This window comes from Leptonychotes weddellii, chromosome 4, assembly GCF_054177405.1.
Source record: "Leptonychotes weddellii isolate Sample4059 chromosome 4, ASM5417740v2, whole genome shotgun sequence".
Lineage (NCBI taxonomy): Eukaryota > Metazoa > Chordata > Mammalia > Carnivora > Phocidae > Leptonychotes > Leptonychotes weddellii.
In genome coordinates, this window is record NC_138372.1 from 82901877 (window position 1) to 82928952 (window position 27076).

At 37.3% G+C, this 27076-nt stretch overlaps 1 protein-coding gene across 1 annotated transcript in view; it reads right to left on the reverse strand.

Annotated features, from left to right (window-relative positions):
* Positions 1-27076, reverse strand: part of VAV3 (vav guanine nucleotide exchange factor 3) — a 341802-nt gene that overhangs the window by 51829 nt on the left and 262897 nt on the right. Inside the window, exon 20 of the mRNA XM_081817104.1 lies at positions 11380-11516. Within this exon, the coding sequence (XP_081673230.1) occupies positions 11380-11516 (137 nt within the window). The remainder of the gene's footprint in view (positions 1-11379; positions 11517-27076) is intronic.

Here is a 27076-nt window from a genome sequence, read left to right on the forward strand (position 1 = left end):
AGATAAAGAGATGAAAGCCATGGTTCTTATCTTTCTGGAGTGCTCTAACCAGGCAGGGAGAACAATGAACAGACCATGAGGATACACTAGAAGTGTTATGACAGAAACCCTTTGGTTCAGAGAAGACCTCAAAGGAGGTGCCCCAAAATTGACCTTGATGGTAAAGAAGGATTTAGCTATGAGAATGGGAAGTAGAAGGGAAAATTCAGACAGAAGGTAAAATATGAATCAATAGCTAAAGGTTTGAAAAAAACACGTCTTCTATGAAAAAGATACTCCCCAATTGAACCCTTAATTTTTTTTCTAGGTTAGAATGAGGAAAACATATCTGTTAAAAAAAAAAAAAAATCGCATGGACAACTAAATGGTCAATTATAAGCAGTAGAACTGTAATCAGTGTGCCAAAAATATATATATTTTTTCCACAATTGCCTTTGCTAAATATAGCAGGCATACGGGAAGTAAAATTTCGTTGACCTGGTAAACTAAGACAAGGTTCACCTCCTGCATGCAAACATAACAACAGTGCTTTAGGGCTAAGATGGTAGCAAAAGGGATTAAAAAAACAAACTTTTTATTTAAATTCAATTTAGTTAACATATACTGTATTAATAGTTTCAGGGGTAGAATTTAGTGATTCATCAGTTGCATATAACATACAGTGCTCATTCCATCAAGTGCCCTCCTTGATGCCCATCACCCAGTTACCCCATCCCCCAACCCACCTCCCCTCCAGCAAGTCAGTTTGTTTCCTAGAGTTAAGAGTCTCTTGAGTTTGCAAAGGGGAAGTTAACACCTTCTTGCCCCTGGCCAAGTCAAGAGCCACCCCTCCCTCACCTAGCCTCTGGAAGCAGGGTAAGGAGGAATGTTTCCCTCAGGACAATCTCGCAAGTTCTCTCCAAACTCAACTTATTTTCTGACTTTTCAATTTTCCTTTGCAGCAAAGAGTTAAAAAAATTTATAAAGCAAAAACTTCTACATAAAGCAATGCTGTGTTTCCTGATTGTTCTACCAAAGAAGAACTAAACTGCCTTTAAAAATGTATTTTTTTCTTTAGAGGTGTTAAGAATTATAAATGATTCTCCTAAAATAAAGGTAGGATAGTCTAACATATAGAACTAAGGCAGGAGGGGAAGAATGAAGGGGGAGGAAATCAGAGGGTTAGACGAACCATGAGAGACTATGGACTCTGAGAAACAAACTGAGCATTCTAGAGGGGAGGAGGGTAGGGGAATGGGTTAGCCTGGTGATGGGTATTAAAGAGGGCACGTACTGCATGGAGCACTGGGTGTTATACGCAAACAATGAATCATGGAGCACTACATCAAAAACTAATGATGTAATGTATGGTGATTAACATAACGTAAAAAAAAAAAAAAAAAGAACTAAGGCAGGAGACCAGAAGTCTGAAATAGAGTCTAATTTTAATTCTGCAAATGCCAGCTTACATAGATGGATGATAAATTTGGCCCTTTAAAACCACAATTCTAATTCACCTTCTTTACGGAGATTTCTGTGAATTAATCAGAATGTGTGTAAAAACATTTTCACTCCTTAGAATAAAGATCATGTAGATGCATGATTTGTAAGTGTGAAGTATCACAACTATTTTCCTAGGTTATTTAACTTTAATTGTGGATAAAAATATATATTTTTGGCACACTGATTACAGTTCTACTGCTTATAATTGCCTTTTGGTTCCAATTAGCTTACAAAATTCTCCCTGTGGAACATTTGGGTATTCATAAATGACAATGGAGCAAATAAAACCCCATGATATAGGACACAGGATCCTCATTGTTTCATAAGCTTTATTCCAAGAAGAAAACACATAAAGCTCTTTATTGTAACACACACACACACACACACAAACAAAAAGACCCCATAGATGGCATGGCATGATTTTACATTTGCTTGTTTCTTTCTCTTGCCCTCTCTCCCTCTCTGATAAGTATAATTTGTATCTCTTCTGGGAAAATAAAGTTTCTAATAGGAATAGTCTCAGCATGAAGGATGTTTTCCTTCCTTACTAAGTCTTTATTATCACATACTGAAACAACTTTAAAGCAACAGGTTTATCATCAGTCCAATGACATGACCAGAACGGTTCCATATGTTGTTACTCTCAGTAAAAACTATGCCTTACACCTGCACTAGGAAATGTACTCTAAATGGCCAATTTCCTCTTTTATATTCATTTCACTTGAAGACAATTTTATGAAACTTTCAAGGAAAGAGAAAGAAGACAACAAAGACGACAAGAAAAAGCTGCCAAAATGAATCCCTTCAATGCAAGGACCGTACAGAGAATATTTTTACGGCTCAATTGTCAACTCATTGTTTGAAAGAAGTTATAATGAAAATGCAGATACCCACTCACTTTGATAGCATTAGAAATTACTGTTGTTATAATAATAATATAGACTACACTATAACAGCTATTCATAGAAAGTTCCTGATAGAAAGTGGAGGATAATTTGTATTCTCTGGACATAGAGTATGTAGAAAACATGACAGTCTACAATAAAATCCAACTTTCCACACTAATGAGTAAAGTGACTCACTTGAAAAAACAGAGGAGAAAACAGTTTAGTTTTAAAAGCATAATTTCTTGAAAATTTCCAAATAAGCCAAAGCACTTAACTAGTACAAAAGACATTTTTGAAATTCAAATGCAAAGCCACTGTAATATTGCAATAACTAATCCATATTGTTATCCACAGTTTTAACTTTACATGTATTTGTAACAATATGATTATAAAAGCGTTAACACAAAACTCAACATGGAAACCAGCTGCATCACCTATCCTAAGCTTTGATCATTCCTTAGGTCATTAAACCACAAGGTTAGAAACCAGTTGTCCTTTTTTCTGTGATCAGTACAAAACATGAAGTCAGACACAAAGTACTTGGACGGATGAATGGATGAATAGTAGGAGCTACTATTTAATGAGCACTGGGCTAGAACTCTTTCATATATCATTTATTTTACTCTGTATGCATTTTACAGATGATAAAACCGAGAGTAATCTATGTAAGGTCATGATGCCAATAGATGGCAGAATCAGTAACTACTACTCAGCAAAATGAGGTACAATTTCCAAAATTCTAACACAGAAAAGAAAAACACTTAATTTATTTTGCTGGTGCTAATTATGTACAATCTCAAATGAGACCAAACCAACTGGGTAGGGTCCAAAAAGGAGGTGCCTAAAAACTATCTTCTCAGAAGCAATTAAATACATATACATAAACACACACACACAGTGCATGAGTGTGCACGTGCGCGTGTGTGTGTGTGTGTGTGTCTCCAGTGCGGAGTCACATCTTTTAGGATGCAAACCATAAAGTGCCTGTCTTCTTTGAATATGACTATCAACAAAGTAATGTACATGGATCCATTGTAAGCACACATACAAACTCCTATAACTTCAAAGGATCAAAACAGCAGCTTTCTTTACACATTTAGATCCAATACAGAGGAAAGACTTTTGTTCAGAAATTTTTAAAACATGTCATTCTAAATCATGCCATTGAGTAAGTACACATCCAGACCAGTTTCCTAGATATACCTTCCATATGTACAGTCTATAAAACAAAAGCTGATTTTATCATGATAGCCTTGGAGAACTGCAAGATGTGAATTATCTTTTGAACCAAAGAAAACACTTATATATCAAGTTCAGTATGAAGTTTGTAGCAAATATATTTTAACTGCAAACTAGTTCTTTGAAAATGTTCCCTTTATTTGGTAACTATCAGACACAAAGTACTGAGTTCACTGTAACACCTTATCTTGTAGCTATGCTTAATAAGTTGGTTTGCTACCAATGACCCATGAGTCAGCTGGAAATAATGTCGTAACTCCATGAACTCAATTGGATCACCCTAGTCAATGACTTCCATTGAATTTATTGAATTTATCTAGGGTCTGCTGAACCCAGACCAATTGTACCCTGATCTCTGGAAGTGGGGTTGTGTGTTGACATTATTGCAAAGCTCCCAGATGACTCAGAGTTGTGAGCACAGCTCTGGTCCAGCCCTTGTCCTGTAACGAAAGCCACATAGTGATTAGCTTGACCCAAGCCATATAGCTGGTTGTCTACAGATGCATGACTTGAGTCAGGCTTTCTCACAGCACCACTGCTCCTTTCAGTAAGGCTAGAATCTGTTGGCTAAAAAAAGCTAAGAAGTACACATAAGACAATTCTGACTCATGTTACATCCTTGTTGAAAACATTAGATGAACTTTTAATTTATCTCTGAAAACTCAAACACATTGCTAGCTCCCAGCAAGCATGAACGGGTCTTCTAAAGACAGGAGACATAATATCAAACCAATAATTGGAGTTGATAATTGAAATGTGAGCAGTGTCTGAGTAGTGAGTATAGAGTTGACACTCAATATATATTTGCTGATCTGAAATAAATGTGCTAATTGTTTTTCTCTGCTGTACACATTAGCCTTACTTGTTCCTATTTACCATCCTCTCCTCAACAGATGTACACATACATTTTGTCATACAATGGTCTCATTTCTCTTATAATTTTCCTGAGAGTTTCCAAAGCCATTATACTAACATCATACCAGAAAAGCTTCATGCTTCCAGGCTGTTGAGAGGAAATGACAAATAATTATGTCTTTCTTATCATCTAAAAAGAATAGGAAGCAATACAATTTAGTAAAAAGAACACTGGGCTTCCAGTTCTTCATGTAAGGATCTTGCAAGTCATCACTCTGCCTAACAAGTAAAACACTGAATAGATTGAAAAAAAAAAATCAGCAATTCTTCTTGGATCCCTAAGAGAGGGAAAGACACAAGACAAACCTCAGCCCCCAGGACTGGAGAGACAGACCGGCAAACACAGGGAGTCAGAGCTTACCAGAGCAGAGACTCCCCAGCAGAAACTGCTGTGGGATCCAGTGCCAAGGCTGGGCTAGGAGAACCTGAACCGGTATTGACAAATTGCTGAAGGTCCAGCGCTTACAACTCTTAAGAGTTAAAGAGTCCAGGGGACCAGTCATAGGGGAAACCCACAATACCGTAACACTACCCTTAAGAGCTTGGCCAGATTCATACAGTAAATATGAGAAAAATCCCCAGCTTCTGGAAGAGGGAGGGGAAAAGGCACTCTGCTCTTTTTTTTTTTTTTTTTAAGATTTGTTTGAGAGAGAGAGCAAGCGTGCACGCATGTGAGTGGGGGGAGAGGGAAAGAAGCAGACTCCCTGATGAGCGGGGGGGAGCCCCACATGCAGGGCTAGCTGTCATGACGCTGAGATCATGACCTGAGCTGAAATCAAGAGTCAGATGCTCAGCCCACTGAGCCACCCAGGTGCTCCCACTCTGCTCTTCTTAACAAGACGTGCCCTCAGGAAAAACGAGTTAAAGGAAGCCTGACCTGCTGGGGTATTATCAGAGTCTAACTGACCCAGGGAAAGGAAATAATCAGCTCTAGCTCACTCTACCCATCTTGTCCCACCATGGCAGGGAGAAAAAAAAAATGACAAACAACACTTGTGAAGTTCATTGTCCAGAGGCATAGGCTCACTAAAACAGAAATGTATCTGGGAAATCCCTAAATATTTGGAAACTAAATAATGCACTTCTAAATAACCCATAAGAAAGTTAAAAAAAAAAACAACCATAGAAAGTATTTCAAGATGAACAAAAATGAAAATACAACCCATATCAAAATTCTTAGGAGGCAGCAAAAGTAGTACTTAGAAATCTATAGCACTAAATGCCTGTATTAGAAAAGAGAATTCTCAAAGCAGTGAGGACCTTAATAGAAAAATAAGAATAAATTAAACCCCAAATAAAAAGGCAGTAATAAAGAACAGAGCAGAAATCAGTGGAATGAGAAATAGAAAAATAGAACCAATGAAACAAAACCTCATGAGTTCAATAACATTCATAACCAACTAATTAAATTGATCAAGAAAAAAAGCAAAGACAAATTACCTATGTCAGAAACGAGAGGGGACACTGCTAGAGTCTACACAAAAACTACCAAAGCTCACTCAAAAAGAAATCGATAACCCGAATAGCCATATATTCATGAAGGAAACTGAACTGTAATTAAAAAAAAAAAAAAAAATTCCTGCAAAGAAAACCCCAGGCCTAAAGAGCTTCCCTGATAAATTCTATAAAACACTTTAGGAAAAATTAATGCTGATTCTAAAAAAACTCTTTCAGAAAATTTAAGAGAAAGGAATAGTTTCCCATTCATTCTTTGAGTGTTAAACTATTACCAAACCTGAACAAAGACATTACAAGAAAACAAAACAATAAATAAAAAGGACAATATATTATAACCAGTTGGGGTTTACTTCAGGAAAGCAAGACTGGTTAGACATCGGAAAACTAATGTAATACACCAAATCAATAAATTTAAAAAATGATAAAATCATTTCCATTAATGCAGAAAGAGCATTTGGTAAAATCCAACATGCATTACTGATAAAAACTTTCAGCAAACTGGGCCTAGCATGGAACATCCTCAACTTGATAACAGGTATTTATAAAAAACTACAGATAACCTCATAACTAATGGTAAAGGACTTAATGCTTTCCCCCCCTAAGATCAGAAATATGTACCTTTTCCCAAATTCTAGGAAACATTTTCCTGGATGTTCTAGCCACTGTTATAAGGCAAGAAAGAAATAGCATTCAGATTGCAAAGGAAGAAGTAAAACCATGTTTATTCACTGACAACATGATTGTCTATATTTTATTTTTTTATTTTTTTTTAAAGATTTTGTTTATTTATTTGACAGAGAGAGACACAGTGAGAGAGGGAATACAAGCAGAGGGAGTGGAAGAGGGAGAAGCAAGCTTCCCATGGAGCAGGGAGCCCGACGTTGGGCTCGAACCTAGGACCCTGGAATCATGACCTGAGCTGAAGGCAGATGCCCAACGACTGAGCCACCCAGGCACCCCTGATTGTCTATATTTTTAAAATCTGCTAGAATTGGGGTGCCTGGGTGCCTCAGTTGGTTAAGTGTCCAACTCTTGATTTCAGCTCAAGTCATGATCTCAGGGTCGTGAGATCGAGCCCCGTGTCATGCTCCATGCTCAGCAGAGTCTGCTTGAGATTCTCTCTCTCCCTCTCCCTCTGTCCCTCCCCCCGCTCATCACTCACTTGCTCTCTCTCTCTCACAAAAATAAATAAATCTTTTTTAAAAATCTGCTAGAATAATTCTAATTTAATTAGAATTCCTATAAGTGAGTTTAACAAGGTTGCAGGGTAAAAGATCAATTTCCAAAAATCAATTATATTTCTATACACTAGCAATAAATAGAAAATGAAATTTTAAAGCCACCATTTACAATAGTATCAAATGAAATGATTAAGGATATATGACAAAGATGTGTATGTCCTTCACTCTGACAACTATAAAACATTGCTGAGAAATTAAAGACCTAAATAAATGGAGAGATATACCATGTTCAGTGGTCAGAAGACTCAATATTGTTAAGATGTCAGTTTTCTCATACTGATCTATAATTCAACATAATCCCAATAAAAATTGCAGCAACCTTCTATTGGTGAGATAAGATGTCTCCAAAATTCGGGCGCCTGGGTGGCTCAGTTGGTTAAGCGACTGCCTTCGGCTCAGGTCATGATCCTGAAGTCCCGGGATCGAGTTCCGCATCGGGCTCCCTGCTCGGCAGGGAGCCTGCTTCTCCCTCTGACCCTCCCCCCTCTCATGTGCTCTCTCATTCTCTCTCTCTCAAATAAATAAATAAAATCTTTAAAAAAAAAAAAAAAAGATGTCTCCAAAATTCATATGAAATTCAAAGCACCTAGAAGAGCCAAAATACCTTTGGAAAGAAAAAATCTGGAGGACCAACACTGTCTGATTTTAAGACATTATTTGTTGCAATAATCAAAATAACATTGTATTAGTTTAAAGATGGAGAGAGATCAGTGGAACTGAATAGAGAATCCAGAAACATACCAACACATACACAGACAACTGATTTTCTACAAAAGTGCAGAGGCAATCCAGTGGAGAAATGACTGTCTTTTCAACAAATGGTGCTGGAACACAAGGATTTCCATATGTGAAAAAATGAATACCATTCGTGAAAAAAATGAACACATATTCAAAAATAACTCAAAATGGACTATAAACCTAAATATAAAGCTTAAAACTATAAAACTTCTAGAAGAGAATGCAGGAGAATATCTTTGTATCCTTGGGGTAGGCAAATATTTCTTAAATACAATGCCCATATGCATGATCCTTAAAGTAACAAATTAAACTTGACTACAACAAAGTAAAAACTTCTGTTATATATATATACAACATTATTAAGATAATAAAAAGTCAGGCAACAAGCTAGGAGAAAATAGGTGGAAATAATGTATTTTATTAAGAACTAGGGGGTAGTGGGTGGCTCAGTTGGTTAAGCATCTGATTCTTGATTTCAGCTCAGGTCAAGATCTCAGGGTTGTGAGATCAAGCCTGCATCAGGCTCCGCATTCAGTGGGGAGTCTGCTTGAGATTCTTTCTTTCTCCTTCTCCCTTATTGGACTGTTAATAGTCAAATCACTTAGAAAAATAGTTTGGTAATCTCTCAAAAAGTTAAACATATATCTACATGTGATCCACCCATTCCCCTTTCAGTATTTACCTAAAAATGAAGCATATGTCCATATAAAGACTTATACTTGAAAGTTCATAGGAGCTTTATCTGTAATAGCCCCATGACTGGTCATAATAGGCTAAAGGGTAAATTGTGCTATACCCATACATAGAATAATAATAAGCAATATGAAGAAAGAACTTGTTTCATTTAGCATAACATCCTCCAAGTTCTTCCACACTTTTGCAAATGGCAGGATTTCCTTCTTCTGGAAGTCTGAGTAATATCCCATTGTGTGTATATGTGTATACAAACACGCACACACACACACACATCACTGAGGGACACTGGGTTACTTCTGTGCCTTGCCTATACTTACCTATGTGAAAAATCTAAAATAGTCAAACACATAGAAATATAGAACAGAATGGTGGTTGCCAGGGGCCGGTGTAAAGGGGAAATGGAGCAGTACTAGTCCAAGGGTACAAAGTTCAAACTGTGCAAGATGAATAAGTCCTAGCGATCTACTATACAGCATAGAGTCTGTATTTAATAATACTATATTATGTACTTAAAAATCTGCTAAGTGGCTAGATCTTAAATGCTATTATATAAAAAAATAAATGAAGAGGGCAGGGGGAAACTTTTGGAGGTGAAGGATAGGTTTACGGCATAAACTATGGTGATGGCTTCAAGGATTTATACTTATCTCCAAGTCTGTCAAGTTGCATACGTTAAATGTATATAGTTTTTTGTATTCCAATTATACAATCAATAAAGTGGTTTTAAAAAAATAAGAACTATTGTTACACAAAGAGACATGGTTTAATCTCAAAATAATTATGAGTGAAAGAAGCCATACAAAAACTAATATATACTATATGATGCACTATATAAAATTCTTTTTTTTTTTATGTACTCTATAAAATTCTGAAAAATGCAAACTCATAGTCTGAAAGCAGAACAGTGCTTGCCTAGGGACTGAGGAAGGGCAACAGGTAGAAGCAGGAGGGGGTAATTATAAAGGGGCACACACAAAAACTTTGGGGGCTGGTTTTTATCATCTTGATTAGTGATGGTTTCACTTGTATATTCATTTGTCAAAACTTACCAAATTATACACTCAAATATGTGCAGTGTATTATGTATTGCAATACTTTTTAAGTGGCATTAGTGATCCAAGTAGGAGTAGTTTCTGCAGGGGACTACATTATAAATAGGGCATAAGGAGGGAGAGACCAAGTACAGATTACTCTCTCAAGAAGTTTAGTTTTGAGACTGGAAGAGGGAGTCTCCACACTAACATAACAAGACAGAAGGTTGAGTTAATGTGTTTTAAGATGGGAGGAGCTTAAGTATATTTATTTGCCACAGAAAAGGAGCTAGTGAAGAGAATGGAGTTGAAAATGTAGGAGTCAAGAGCCAGCTGATGAAATGTGGGATGAAAAAACCACGAAGAAAAAGAAGTCTTGAATAAGAGGAATCTTACAGGTACACATGCAATTATGTTTTGTTTTGGGGTGGAATGTGCAGGACTGGACTGAAGAGTGGGTAGAATTTCAGTCCGCCATTCTATCTCTTCCACTTTTGGAAAGAACGAGGTATGAGAAGGGTAGGCTACTAAAGAAGAATAATGGAGTTTTGGAAAACTCATTGGCCACAGCATTGGCTACAGTGCTTGGAGATAAATGTTCAATCTAGAAGCATTCATCTGTAACAAAATGGCAGACCATAAATAGTTTTAAGCCAACAAAATAACTATCATTTATACATGTACACAATGGATTATTATCCACTAGTTCTTCCCTGCTCTCTCCACCCCTAACCAAATTTCACTTATGTGCTAATCTTTTTTCTTAAGCCCATGCTCTTTTCCCTCAACACACAATAGATTTTTAACGAACTCTTTCATTTTATTGGGATATATTTCTAACATACGCATGTAAATAGAGAATACTTTCGTGAACAGCAATGTTCTACCATCCAGCTTTATCAAATCTTAACACTATTCCATATTGCCCTCGCCTAACACAATCCTTCAACCAAATATAGGCTTACTGGACAAGAGAGATTTCATCACCAGCAAACATCAGTATGCTCACTTACTTTTCACATTTCATACATTTCATGAATAATGCCCAGAGCACCTCTGAGAACTTCAGTATTTCTGTGGGTAGGCACAAATCAAATATGGCCAGAAATGGCCACTGGCAAGTTAATTAGGTGGTTCCCTGAAATGAACCGTTAATATGTTAAAGCAATGCAAATTAGATCATACCCCCACAGGTCCTAGGTTTGGAAAAAATGCTCTGGCAAAGTATGGATTTTTAATAAAAATGGTAATTATGATTCACAGCACTGATCCTATTTTTCTTTAGTGTTCTAATGTTCATCGCCACTTTGGCATTGGTAAACATGGGAAGGCTAATAAAAAATATTTTCCCCCACCTCATGTAAAATTTCTAAAGCTGAAAGCGTGCACTTTCTAAAGAAAGAGCTTTATTCTTTTTTTTTTTTTAAAGATTTTATTTATTTGAGAGAGAGAATGAGATAGAGAGAGCATGAGAGGGGGGAGGGTCAGAGAGAGAAGCAGACTCCCTGCCGAGCAGGGAGCCAGATGCGGGACTCGATCCTGGGACTCCAGGATCGTGACCTGAGCCGAAGGCAGTCGCTTAACCAACTGAGCCACCCAGGCGCCCGAAAGAGCTTTATTCTTTAAGCAGCAATAAATCATCCATTAAGTAAGAACAAAAACCAAACCAAACCGCTGTCATTTGGATCGTACCTGCCAAAACAGACTGTGTGCATCTCCTCTCAAAAGCTCAACTGTATCCCCTGCCTGGATGTGCAGGGGGGGTCCTTCATGAAGAGCTGGGGGTGGTGCTCCAGCATAGTTCTTAATGACCTGCATCTTTGGTAAACCTGAAAATAAGCAACACAACTTTTAGAATTGAGAAAATAATGACATGTGAAGCCTGAAAGTACTTTAAAATAAAAGCAAGGCCATTAACATTAAAAAGGTTTAATAGCACCAAGGCCAAGTAAACATTTGAAGTAACTACAATGGAATGCTTTTCAACCTTCTTATTATTTGAGAAGGTAATGGAATAAGACACATATTTATCCCCTAATCCCTTACATACTTTGCCTCTGCCTCACCATCAATCTCTTTTTAGTTGAAAAAATATTTCTTTCAGCTGATGCCTGCTTCATAAAAAACACATCACGTACAGTTTAATAGAAAAGAATCAATTTTTTCATCAACTCTATCCTTTCTGCCTATTACTTTCCTCTTGGGCACTGGCTGATTTCATCACTAAGGAGGCTCACCCTTTCTGTGTATGTATCACAGTGCCCAGTATAAGGCTCATATCTTAAGGTTATCTTTGTAATTCAAAAGCAAAAAGGTGATGGATGTGCCACTGCAATACTTAAGACATTTATATGGAGAAATTCTTCAGGCTCAAATTTAGGCTTGCAAAACAGACCCAATAAAGAGAACATGTCTAAGCCAATAGCATCAACAACACTTGAAATACAGGTCCATCCTTTTTCTTTGTATTTCAAAGAACATGCAATGAAGGCCTCAGTTCAGTATTTCATTTTTGAGAACAGCTTCAATTGCACGCAGGCCTAACTACACCAATATTGGTCACAAATGGACAACTTCACAGTCACCTTTTCATTTAGAGGTAAGATGCTCCCTCCTGTGAGTGAGAGCACTCAAACATGATATTTGGTGCACATTCAGGAACTCAAGCCATTGCTTATTACACGTCAAGACTCTTTATTCTAATGATTGACCACAGTAAAGCTGTAACTGGCTGGAAATGCTGCGCCTGACAGAGGAGGAGCATGTGTGATGGTCATTCAGTTCTAGATGTCCGAGTTACCTAGAAAACGTTGTCCAGGTTACACAGACCTCAATATCTACATGGAATGCTCCTGCAAACAATTTAATAGAGTCCTCACAATCTTTTTTTCAACAACCACCCCAGATGGGAGAAAACAAGTGCGGCTGTAAATTAGGCAGAACTTAGTTAACACTTTCTTATACACCCATCCATCAGAAGGCAGGAGGACTGAAAAACGTTGGGCCCTTCACCCCAATTTAGCGGCTGTAGCTGCTAAGGCATGTTACAAGTTGCTACAGCTCCCCTCTGTGCCCCAGAACCCCTGGAGGGATGACTTTCATCCCACATCTTTCGTGGAGTGTTTCCCGACCAGATGCTATAAGGTGGCGCCCTTACGCAAACAGCAGACTTTATTGTCTTTCCCAAAAACAACACTCACTCGACAGAACTCAGTCAAGTGTTTATCAGACTTGATCTCAACACGCTGTATATGCCATGAGGAGATAAAGAGCTTATTTTATGCTTTCTATCAAGTTGCTGTTGTTTATTTTATATGAAACCTAAATATCTCCTGCACACAACTGATTTAGAAGTTCAAAAGATGGAAGAGGATGCAGTCTAAAGTAGAATTTTTTTAAACAGAGTCTGGTCTGAATGATAGTTGTTCCATGTTGGGGGCCAGAGTTGTGGTTAGCCCCAGTTTTATGGAGCATTTTTAAGTCAAGGAAAGCATTTCATTCAGTAGGCTCCCTTGATAATTTTGCTTTTATGTCAGTTTTAAAATAAAGGCTAAAGGCAAGAAACAAGAGTTTTTAAACCTGAAATAACTGATGTGGCCTCAGAGACTGGGACCAGTGAAGTGCTTGGAAGGGCTCTGGCCTTCCCTGCGGTTTTCTCTGTGGCCAAGACCCACCAAGACAAAATCAAGCAGTGCGTGATGGAAACAACAGTTCTATGATTGCCAACATGCCCAAGTTAGGCCATTCTCAAAAAAATGCCTGAAAACGCATAGAGTATCTAGGGGAAAAAAATTAATGACACTTCACCAACCAAATATAAATTAGAGATTAATATATGGCATACCCAGGCGACAAAGAAGGCTGTGAAATGTAAGGCATGGAACAATGTTGCCTTATTTATCTTTTTTGATGAACTGCAATGCCCATTACACATGGCCTACTAAAATCCTTTCTAAAATTTAAAGTCTTACATATATTAATATACTCTGGTCAGGAAACAAGACCTCAGTAGTCTTAAAACTTACCTAGAACTAAGTCATCTTTGAAATGATGAACTTGATTTTTACAGTCTTACTTATTGCTAATTTTTTCATTTACTGTATCTCTTCTGCTATGACTTTCTTCTTGGTTATGAACTTCATTTGGGAAGTTGATCTAGGAGCACACTAGCATAAGGTATGTTGCTGACCTCATTCTTAAAACAAAACTGTGTGACCTTTGCCAAGAATGATGGTTGAGCCCAGGTAATTGCCAAAAAGACACTGCTACTAACCTGAATTCAGCCATAAGTGACTTTCAAAATACAGTGTTTATTTGATTCATATTTTTTTGTGTGTGGAATGAGTTAGGAGTTTATAATGGAATTTATATTTTTTAGTCATTTGTTAGAATAATCTCTGGCTATTTATTTCTGATAGGTCAGCACTTCCCATTTCAGGATGATCTGTCATCAGGGCAACAGGGCTCCAGAGATCAAAGAATAAAAGGGATCGAGTAAGGCCACTGTGACATGATGAATTGTGACACCTTGACCTTGCCTCTGGTGCTTGCATATAATAGGAGTTCTATGATACTGGTCTTACGAATGGCTTACATTCCTTTTATTTAAAAAAAAAAAAAAAGAAGAAGAAGAAAAGAAAGACACAGTAACATTGCTAAGAAGGTGAACATAATCCCATTAATGGATAGATAAAAATGCAATTAAAATAAGAAGAGAGAATGGGTTAAACTTCATGTCAGCACTCAACCATCAGTATAATTGTTAACACAATCTAATCCCACAGCAGGCATCCCACCTCATAAATGAGATCAAGAATGGAGAAGAAATTAGATGTACACATACTATTTCAAATAGCCATTTAGTGTTGATTTACTGCAGGTTTTCTTCTCTTCTTATAAAATATTCCTGACAGGTTCTAACCTCTCTTTAAAAATGTCCAGCACAGAACATTCACTACATGTCCTTATGATAACTCATTGTTGGGCATAGTTTATTAACAAGCTCTATCTAAAATTTACTCCAAAATCCCTGCGTAACTTCTCTCCATTGACCTGCCTCCTTCCATCTGGAGTTATGCTGAAGGCAAATCTCCTTTTTATAGATTAGCCTTTCAAAATTTGTTCAGGCTTAAAATCCCTGGTTATTCATATTTTCCTTTAGCTATCCATACTTCAAGGAATTCTGAGATGCAAAATGTTATAAATCTACAAAAGTAGATGACAGTTTCCCTCATTAACTATGACCAATCAGAAATAAATAACCAAAAGTTATTCTAAAAACTGATTTTAAAAATATAAATTCCATTATATTATAAAATCACAACTCATCCCAGAAAGCTGCTTCTTTCCTCTTGGGTAAACACAGACCCAAGCATTGTTTAGTTTCTTTCTGCTCCAGAACAGCATTTATAATGGATAGGTTGGTACAGTTAGAGGGCTGCCCATCAAAATCTGAAAATTTATCGTGCAACGGCCTTCAGATATTAAATGCAAAATAATCATATATAATTTCAACATGTACAGCTAAGCAATGTAGGAAGTTCCCAAAACTTTAATCACTTATCTTTATCTAAAGGAATATAATTAAAATGGCTAAGACTAATTAGCGCTTCTGCCAAATGTTATTTTAGTTTGTTTCATTCCCTACAACAAATGCTTTGCTGTACAGCTAACTACACATCCTTGATATACAACTTCTGGACAGTTTTGCCCTTTAACTTTTGTTCACACTAGTCATTATACTTAGTCTTAAATCAGACAAGGTCCCCAAGTCATCTTAAGCATGAAGAATTAACAAACTAAAGAATCGGCAATATTAAAATTACGGCTATACTCTAGTAATAGTTATCAGGTTCCAGTTAAATAAAACTGAAGCCAATGTAATTACAAGGCATGCTAGAGTTTTCCAGAACAATATGTAAGTGAAAGGGGATCTGAAGATTTCCTTCCAGATTTGAATCCAATGCCACTAAGAATGACACATGCCAAGAAATTTTTAAAAAATAATTTTTTAAAGTTATTTCTAAGTAGAACCGTATTTGAAAGTTTGCCAGATATAAACTATTTCACTGACAATTTTCACATAAACCCTCAAACTTCAGTGAACAGCCTACTGTACCACTATCAACCACTTGGCTTTTAAAAAAGAGTGATGGCCACAATATAGATTAGCATTTATACACGATGCTGATATCACTGTCCTAATGCAACGGGCTTCCCTGGGCGATAACTTAGAGAAGAGTGCTATGTACTAGATAAATGGGCTGTCAGTAATGTGCTGGCCTTTCACCTCTGAGGCCTAATTTAAAATCTAAACACAGCCACATTAAAAAATAATTAATTCTACAAGATGTCAGAGAATGTAGTTGGTTTATCCTGGGAAGCTGATTACAAGCATCACATATTCATTCATTTCTTCAATGTCCTGAGCATTCCATGAGTTCTGAGCATGGTGGATTGACAACAGAACGAGGACATGCTTCCTGCCCTGAAAGAGCCTACAATCTACTGACGAGGCAGTTGAACTCAAATACAGTACAACTGGGCATGGGCTCTTGTCCAGTGGGAAATTTTTCAAAATACGCCTATCTATAAGCATTTCAGGGAATGTTTTTTGTACGTCTTCAGAACCCTGAAATATATATCACATGTTTCTATAAGTTTCCTAGGTGTGGTTTCCAAATCCTAGCCAGGTTTGGGAATCACACTTTGTGGCTATATGAGCCATTCATCATGACCAAGGGTTCCAAACCTGCTTTTGAGAAAGCTACAGCGAAACAACATGTTGCCAACTAAATCCTCTTTAATGTCTGGGCTCTTCCTGATAGAAGTTCACAACTGAACAATCTTGTCTGATGACCAGGCTGAGCAGAAAAAGCAGCTCACAATTTAGGTAGCTAGGATGCTGGGCTTCCCCTGCCCACCACATCTCTTAGTTGGCTCTTTCCAACTAAGCAGTGCACTTTCATTCACTCGTTGGTCTTCATAGAGAAGCAAAGGAGCCTTATAATGGAAACCATGTGTTACAACAGAAACAGACAATTTGGTGGAAAACAAACTGGTCTAAAGAACTAATTGTTCACAAAGGGAACACTCCCCATCAATGATTTCAAAAATTTTCACCCAGAGAAGGCTACTCTTTCCTTTTATAAACAATGATGAATCAGATGAGGGAAAGAGCACTGTCACTCCTCTTATAAAAACAAGGATCAGACAGAGATACGTTCCTTCGACTTTATAAACACTGACTATGCACTCTTTGGCACTACTTATAGGAGTATTAGTAAATCAGGGATGAAACATAACACCTTTTGAAAGTTTTTTTTTTCTTCATTCACTAAAAAGATCTTATAGGCTACCAAATACAAAATCAATACAAAATTTCATGTGTTATTTTAAAATCCACACAAATTTAATATTCTGTTCCATCAAATATGTGCGCTTTAGTGAAAAGAAATGTTTCCCTAAAATCCTTAAGATTAAAGCTCTACAAGAATGTGCCTTGTATTTGTCAGACCCCTGCAAAATGACCACAGCCTAGGGGTGTCGGGAGGCCAATTGAAAAACACAGCCTGAGCTATCTCAACATCTTTGAAGATAGAAAAAAGAACACAATCACACAATTTCAAAGTAAGAACATAACAAACTACTCCAACCAGCTCATCTTCTACCTTATAAAACTAAGATTCAAAGTGGCAAATAACAATGTCTGAAGTCAAACAGCTAGCGAGAAGCAGAACTGTAACTAGAACCCTATACACCAACTGCTAGTTCAGTGTTCCTGGCTGAAGACTCATCAATCATCTGGAACCTGCAGGGACCAGGACTGTGGCAGAGAAGACATCTCCTATAGGCACTGATACATGTTTGGGGATTATCTGAATCCGGCTGGGTGTCCAGCATTATCTTGGGGAGCAGGAGAAGAGGAGGTAGAACTCCCCCTTCAAGTGGTGAAAGATTGTGTGCTCCCCAGGATTAGGTGAATTCTAGGAGGAAGTAAAGAGTCCTGCTGGTATATTCTAAAGACAGGGCTTCAAATCTCCTCAATGACCAGAACAAAATGCACTGGGCTTGACAATCGATGGCACTCTCAGTGCCTGACACGTCCACACGCAGTTCCGTGGATCTGTGGGCAAGTAGCCACATGCGGTTCTTTCTACAGAAAGTTTTAATCACGTAAACCACATCATTCTGCTATTATGACAACACCTGAGTCAATCAGGGAGGTTCGTGATTAAGCCAAAGGTTGCAATAAAGCTGCTGAACATGTGAGGAGGCTTGAAAGGAGACAGTCCGAAGGGGCAGTCCTCAATGGAAAGTGAGAAACAAGCCAATCATATTTGCTCCTATAGGACATGAAAGCAGGACGCAGATAAATATTAAGTCAGCAAGGAACCATGGTTTCTGACTCCTGAGAAGAGGTGACTGGGATCATTAGTTTCCAGAACTGTTGGTCCTGAAAAAGTCCCATAAAGCCTGCTGTACTCCTCCCCTTCATGGAAAGGAATGACTGGAGTGACTGTTGGTAAGATGTCCTGGGCCATTTTCTTACCCTTCTAGCAGAAACCCCTGTCCCCAAAGCAACAGAGCATGTTTCTTTCTTGCAACCACACTAAAACTTTAACAGTCCAGTCCTAAAGTATATCTAAGGGATAAGATAAAGTATAAGCAAAAATGATTAAAGGCACTTTGCAATAACCTAGTTTTCATTCTTCATTCAATGAATTCATTCATTTATTCAACAAATATTTACAGGTCTTGCATGTGCAGGTACTGGCTTAGGTATTGGGAATGCAGCTGTAAATAAGACTGATACGTTCCTCCCTCAAAAGTTCATATTTTAGCAGAGATAACAAATAAAATCAAATGGATATAATACTATATAGATGTATTATAAGGAATCATTTAGAAACAGGTACTGGATCAGAGAGTGACCAGGTTGTGTGTATGGCTGAAGGTGGGAGGTTTCTTTAGGAGAAGAAATCCTAAAACCTGAGGAGAAAGCAGTAATCATTTGGGAAGGGGTGTGGGGGGGGATTTAACAGGCAATCTGAGCAATAAACATGAAGCCTGAGGTTGGAATGAGCTTGAAGTACCTGAGGGACAGAAAAATGGTCAGTGACATTGCATGAAAGCAATTAATGAAATTCAAAATTGATATATGTAGTCTTGATGGTCTACCTCATTTTATCACTCCTTTCATACATGTATCCTGTTGAATTTTTTTGAAATTTACTGAATAGGTCGAAGGTGCTCATTAACATGCTACATCTTCTTCCTGGCTCTACTTGCTGTTATCTGCACACCCAGCTCATGCCACACCCAGGAGGGGAACAATGTGACTTACTCCTCTTGTTCTTTGAGATTCAAATATCACTCCTGCTGAGAAAACTACCACCATTCTCTTAAGCGTGGGTTAAGTGCCTTAAACAGATGCTCTCTTAGATGTTCATGCTCACTGCTCTACCACCACTTATTGCATCAAAATTCCTTAGCCAGTACAAAACATACATACTAGGACAGAAGCATCTCTCTACGTACGGTTTCTGCAGAGTTTATGTATGCTAGACTGTGACCACCTTGGTGACAAAGATTATGTTCTTTATCTCAATGAACTTTTTTGGAAGAAAGAAAAATGGTTAGCTCTTCTTCCCTAGGAGCCACCCTTCCAAACATGCGCACGCACACACTAGAGCACACCTCCAAAATGGCTCTCTCATCAACCATTTCTTTCCATCTTTATTTCTACCGCTCATTCAAGCATTAACTTTCAAATTGACCTTTCCTAATCCACTCTCTTAGGATGCTCGGCTGTCCTTCACATAGCCATACGAATAACTTTTTTTAAAAATATAAATTCTATAATAGCATTCTCCTATTTAAAACTCTTCCCACTGCACTAAGAATTAAATCTGAGTTCCTGGACCAAACCTACCAGACCATATATTTCCTGGCCCCTGATAATGCTCCAATCATCTTGTTCCAATCTCACCCTTGTACACTGTTTTTCATCATAACTGACCTTTTTTGTAGTTGCTTAAACACCCTGAGCAAGTGGGCACACTCAAGAGAGTCTATATTATGAACCCTAATTTATAATTCATATAGTGATTTGTTTACCTCTTTATGTCTCCACTCCTTTTCTATGTATTTGTACTGCCTACGTCTGCATGATAAACGTTTTCATAATCAAATTTAGCTTTTAATAAAAATGTTCAGTTTTTGTTGGACAAATTGATTTCAACACTAGTTTTGACTTGCTTTTAACTATATTCATTTGTGTTTTTTTTTTTTTAAGATTTTATTTATTTATTTGAGACAGAGAGAATGAGAGAGAGAGAGCACATGAGAGGGGGGAGGGTCAGAGGGAGAAGCAGACTCCCTGCCGAGCAGGGAGCCTGATGCGGGACTCGATCCCGGGACTCCAGGATCATGACCTGAGCCGAAAGCAGTCGCTTAACCAACTGAGCCACCCAGGCGCCCTTCATTTGTGTTTTTACCTATAACTATCAATAGGCTACATGTAACTGAAATTTTGCAGGAAATGAAATTTTTAATGTACAAAATTGTGAACATATTCCTGAAAAGTCCTTAATAATGACTCTCTTAATAATTTATACTCATCCTAAATATTCTTTAAGTTAGGTAGCTTGCATCATTTATGGGAAAAATACTTTATTACCATATGCTCAATTGCTTAATTGGCATAAAATAACACAAGTTCTAACACAGAAAGTAGCATATACTTTCTAAAACAGTGTGTTCTAGTCTCATCCCTTCCATTCCCCTGGCCCTTCTCTATTATTCTGTTTTCTCTCAACCTCCCTCCTTCCTGTGATACACTTGCTTGAGTAGTAGGGTACAAATTTAGTTGTATTCCCAAAAGATTCAGATGTGTGCAGATATGGTTTATTGATTTATACGTTAAAATGAAGAGCATATGCAATTGGTATCACTGACTGGCAAAGTTTCAGAGAATGCAAATGTTTCTAGACCATCATTTCAATATGCCAGTTTTGTTTTTGTTTTTCTTTTTGAGGCCAGGAGCCCTTAGATCAGAGAACAACAATCAACAAATCTACATAAAAATGCACATAGCTTGCACAATCTCTTTACCCTTATGAACATTCTTCTATAATAAACTTCTCAAATAGGACAATAGAAGAGTAGAAGAGCCATTTCCTCTTTACAAAACGGCACTATAATGAAATTATTAACTTGGAAGAATGTCCAACCTGCTAAGTCTTTATAAACTTGTATGAGCCCACTTCCAAACAGGATCCAAGGCCAACACAATAGCTGGCAGGGAGCTCTGAGGTTTAGTCTCTCCCCTGTTGTTTACCTTGATTTTTTTTCCCCCTCCTTAACCTTTTTCTGAAATGAAAAAGTAATTCAAGTCAGATACCACGTAGTTACAATCTTATATATTTGTATGTGAGCAGATTGAGTAGATAAATGTATCAGTTTGAAATCAAATGAATGTATAACTATTGCTCAAAACCAGTGATATTTCATAGGAGGAGACTGGCTGTGTATCTTCATTTGAATGTGGTAAAATTTTTGTTTATATTCCTTTTCACTGGGGCCAAAGATCAACAACCAACATATTTATATAAGAATATACATACACGGAAAACACTGTCCCCTTCTCAGGAACATTCCTTCTTAACACTATCTATATAGAGTAAGGAGAGGGAACGATAACAGAAACCCCACCGTGTTGTGTATTCTTTTGAAATAACAGTGTTCTGACAATGGAAACACTATACACTAGCATGAATAGTGACTCTACCAAAGAAAGTTCTTAGGATAATTTACTCAAACATTTTCATTTACATATAAAACTATGCGCATTTCCCACCAATGCACATAGCTAGTTAAAAGCAAAAAATGATGTTCTTCTCAACACCAATCACCTACTAAGGGTGTAATCCTGGGTTGACTAGGAAAGGGAAGATTATGGAAACCTTATACATAATTATTTCCGATCTTAATACTTAATAAATCACCACCTTTCCCCACAGAAGCTGGGAAAGAATCAGATTCAAAATATTTGGGAATGCTAGGGGCACCTGGGATCGAGCTCCACATCGGGCTCCCTGCTCTGCGGGAAGCCTGCTTCTCCCTCTCCCATTCCCCCTGCTTGTGTTCCCTCTCTCGCTGTGTCTCTCTTTGTCAAATAAAGAAATAAAATCTTAAAAAAAAAAAAAAAATTTGGGAATGCTAGTAAGCAACAACAGACCCATCAAACTATTATAGGAAGTTCAGAGATTTCATTTCAAAACCTCTACAGCCTTGGGATTATCAAACTGTGAGTATATATTTTACTTCCTTCCTATAAATTGATTGGGAATACCAAAAAATTAAGATATTTGCCTATAAGCTTTTGTCCTTTTTAATCTTTCAAGATATTTGGAAATGAAAAAAAAGATATTTGGATAAGTAGGTAGAATATACTGACTTCAGGGATTGTGTGTGTGTATGTATACTTTGCCCTTCCAAGTCTTCATTTTTTTTCTCCTATCAATTCAATACTATTCTCTGCCTGGTCTTTTTTTTTTTTTTTTTTCTGTTCTTACTTTCCTTAAGGTGTTATTCTCTCCTTGAATTTTTAGCTTCCTATCTTTTTTTTTCTACACAAAAAGCTTCTTTCATCAACCCTAGGTATCAGAATTATGGTTTCAACTTGTTCAAATTTAGAATAAGCTATTTAAATGGTTAGACATACAGTTGCTTCCAATCATCTGAAAAATAATAAAAATGAAATGGAACCCCCATCCTAAGGATATAATAAAAAATATAAAAGTAGTAATTATTAAAGCATAGAATGTAGACTACAAAGAAAACTACAAATGTTAAAATATTAAGAAATTGTGCCAAGAAGTTATGAATCATCTAGAATGCAATATACTAAAATAGAACTTTTAGTTTTGCCTTACTTCTCAATATACCAGTGACATTTAACACAAAGTTCACATGCAATTACAGTCTACAAAAACACCTGAATATAACACAATCTACTAATAGGACACTTAATTCTAAAACCAAACCACTGATTTCTCACTAACTTTATACACCAGGAAAATGGCTGACCCTAAAAATGCCCTTCTCCTGAGTTCTTGGACAGAGCCTGATCACTTCATTTAGATGTTTCTCACTCCTTAATTAAGACAAACTCCTCCAGACAATGAACAAAATGTCTCTTTCCTTGCCAGTGTTCATCTCGGTGTTCATCTCATCATAGCAGTGGGATATATCCTGGGTTGAACCATAGGAACTGGCTGCTGCTGAGTGTTTTTTAAGTGCAAAAGGGCAATTTTCTATGGTTGAACCTAGTATGTACCAAAATAATTATTTCAATATACATGCATTGAGTACCTAGTATTAACGAAGTCAGAGCAAAGAGGTCTGATTGAGCTCAAGTATGGCAAAAAGCAGGCATAAATCCGTATATTGGCATTGGCTCTGTGGAGTAACATAAATTAGTAACTCTGTTCAATAAATTCAATAAACATTTGTGGAGGCCCCTGTTTCCATCTCCCGTGGACCTATAACTCTTTTGAAAACCTAGTTACAGAATTTGTTTTCAAGTTCCAGCAGTAAGGATATCCTAGTTTGCCCTTTGAAGCTAGGAATTAGAAGTTGTGACAGCAGAGTTCCTATCTTTTTTTCCGTAAAAATTTTTTAACTCTATAGAAAAATAGATTTTATTACAAAATCCCAAAAGAATTATTTTTGTCTTTAAAGAAGACACTGTGTAAATCATTCATCTTTGTTTTATTAACCTCAAGCACAGTGCCTGGCATGTGGTTAAAACTTGGTAACAAGGAAATATTTAATTTTCAAGAGAAATTTTTACTTTATGAGAACTGAGTGTTAATTTTAAAATAAATATATGTGCGAATGGATAAAGAAGATATGAGATATATATATGTAAATATATATATATATATGCGTGTAATGGAATATTATTCAGCCATTAAAAAGCATGAATTCTGGCCATTTGCAACGATGTGGATGGAGCTAGAGGGTATTATGCTAAGTGAAATAAGTCAGTCGAAGAAAGACAATTACCATATGATCTCATTCATATGTGGAATTTAAGAAAGAAAACAGATGAACATATGGGCAGGGGCAAAAGAAAAAAAAGGAGAGAGGGAAACAAGCCATAAGAGACTCTTAACAACAGAGAACAAACTGAAGCAGGATGGAGGGAGGCGGGTGGGGGATGGGCTATATGGGTGATGGGGATTCAGGAGGGCACTTGTGGTGATGAGCACTGGGTATTGTATATAAGTGATGAACCACTGAACTCTACTCCTGAAACCAATTTTGCACTGTATGTTAACTAAGAAAATTTAAATAAAAATAAATATGTGATGAAAAACAAATTAATATTTCTTTCTTATTATCTTCAAGAATTTAACAATTTATGATCTTTGTACTCACAAGCACTTTAGCCACTAAGAAATATGTTATGGCAGTAACTTCTGCTTTTTAGTTATCAAGATTAATTAAACATCCAAGAGGGCATAGTAAACACAAAGTTAAAAAAAATCCAGAGTGTCCACCTAAGCAACAGAAATAGTACATTATATATCAAATTCTAAGATTTCTGTAGGGGCTATTTCCTCAAACAGATAAACTCATAAGCTACTTCTCCAGTATACCAGATATATAAAGCTTTCCACTGTCTTTCAAATTGCTTTCTCTTTTTCTCTCTCCTAAACAGAAATATCTTTATAGAATATACCTCTGTTTTTGTCAAATTTTGCCAAGACCAAATATCATGATTTCACACAACAGTGAGAAAACAAGTTTGAAAATGTTTTGAAAGGTTACAAATACTTTCCTATGAGTATGTGACTTTGGAATCTACAGAGATTTAAAACATGTTCATCTATAAGTTTGGTTGGTTCCTTAACTTAATGTGGGTTGTTTCATTTTGTAATGAAATATGAGCGGTATTAGGGCTGCAATAATGGGTAAGAAGTAAGGTCCCTCCCCTTCAAGCACTTAGCATCTCGTAGGGACAAAGAGGAACACATACACTATCGCACAGTCGGACATTGCTGTGGTAATGCTGGACATGTCGCTATGGAAGTACTCAGCAGAAGCACCTAACCCAGGGAGCTCAGAGGAGACTTCAGGGAGAAATAGACTCTAAGCTGAAACTAAAGTATAAGTAGGCATCAGCCAGATATAGGGAGGGTATATAAATCTCTCCACATTTGAAAAGGCACAAATCTTTGTGCTTGAATGACTTTGTTCAGCAGGACTCTGCAATCCACCTAGGTGAGTAAAGAGAGATAGACTCAAACACAGAAGACTGTCTCACATGTTGGACCATGGAAACTAAGCTGATTAGGCAAGGGAGAAAGCACAGGAGGGGACTGACAAATAGAAAGGTATCAGAGGGGTCAAGGATCAGGAAGCTTCTAAGATTGGGGTGAGAAAGAGATCCTCGAACTTAATGTTTCAGAAATGGAATGATCCTGGGTGATGACAAGGCCCAAGGTGTGGCTGTGGGGATGTACCACTGAAATGGAGAAGGAACAGAGGTCACTGGAGATGAAACGTCAATGTCAGACGAATTGAGGAGGCTCAGGTTTGAATGAGTCACCTACAATGTGAAGTCACCCAGGTTGAAAACAATATATTCTTTTCGTGTGGGAGATAAACTATGGAGAGGAGCCCATATGGGAGGGCAATACGCATAACGGTCAAGAAGACAGGCTTTGTGTCAAACAGATCTAAGGCTGAGTGCCATAAACACCTCATTACTATGTCTGGAAAATGGACATATTAATATACTAATAAGGTTTTTGTGAGATAATTATGTATGAAGCATTTAGCACAGTGCCCGCCCCATGATATGGGCCAATGGATGGCTGGCCCTTAACTGGGTCTGGGTAACCATTTTTCTCCAATAAATTATTTATATCACCTAGGTTGCATAAGCAACTTAGGTCCAGTGTTCCTCCTATGCCTCATAATGTTGCAAAAAATAAGAAAATATTTTTATTTAGTAATATCAAATAATCTCCACACAAAATACTTTTAATTTCAATGTAATTACTAAAAAGTATAGTAATTAAAATTGTGTGGTATATTACAATAGGGATAGAGAAATCGGCCAAGGGAATAGGTAAGAGAGCCTAGAACAAATCATACATGGATCCAGATGAAATAAAGATGAAATGTGAAAAGCAAAACTGTAGAGCTTTTATTTTTTTTTTTAAAGATTTTATTTATTTATTCATGAGAGACAGAGAGAGAGAGAGAGAGGCAGAGGGAGAAGCAGGCTCCCAAGGAGCAGGGAGCCCGATGCGGGACTCGATCCCAGGACCCTGGGACCATGACCTGAGCTGAAGGCAGACGCTTAACCATCTGAGCCACCCAGGCGCCCAAAACTGTAGAGCTTTTAGAAGACAATATATTTAACCATCCTTATGGCATTAGAAAAGGACTTCTTACACAAGAAATGAAAAGCACATAATAAAAATAAAGATCAATAAATTTGTCCCCATTAAAAAAGATGCTCATTGTCAGGTAGTTATATTGGGGAGAGAAATTAAAACAATGAAATGGCAATCTATACTCTCTATATTGGCAAAATATTGTAAATCAATAATGCTAAACATCGTTGAAGATTTAAGGAAACAGGAACTCTTTGAACAGGACCTAACAAACAGCAAAATGTTACTATTTACTCTTGTTTCTTCAGACTGCATAAATCTTTCACCTTTGACTGCTCTTAATAGCAAGCATATCTGCATCTATCATATCATTTTTGGTATGTTTGAAATGCTTCACAGATGTATTTTTAATTTTTATTTAAAGCTTCTTTAGGGGCACCTGGGTGGCTCAGTTGGTTAAGCGACTGCCTTCGGCTCAGGTCATGATCCTGGAGTCCCGGGATCGAGTCCCGCATCGGGCTCCCTGCTCAGCGGGGAGTCTGCTTCTCCCTCTGACCCTCCCCCCTCTCATGCTCTATCTCATTCTCTCTCTCAAATAAATAAATAAAATTAAAAAAAAATTTTTTTTTAAAAATAAAAAAAAAAGCTTCCTTAGCTAATGATGTACTACTTTGAAGAGTTTTTAATACACAGTTTATCCTGTATAATCATGAAGGCTGTAAGGAACATTTAATAAAGCAGATTTTCAGTGACTAAATTAGCAAATATAACTTGCTATGCACTGAAATAGTGCTGCTGCTCCTCTGAACTTTATTTAGATCTTCATCATTTGACGATGTCTGGATTTGCTGAATAATAGGCAATGGATGCAAGAGCAGGTGCTGAGCTCTTTAACGGATGGGAGTTCCTGTTACACTGAAATTAGCCTAGCTCCCTGAGCTGGCTGCAGTGCGCTTTCTCCTCTGTGTCTC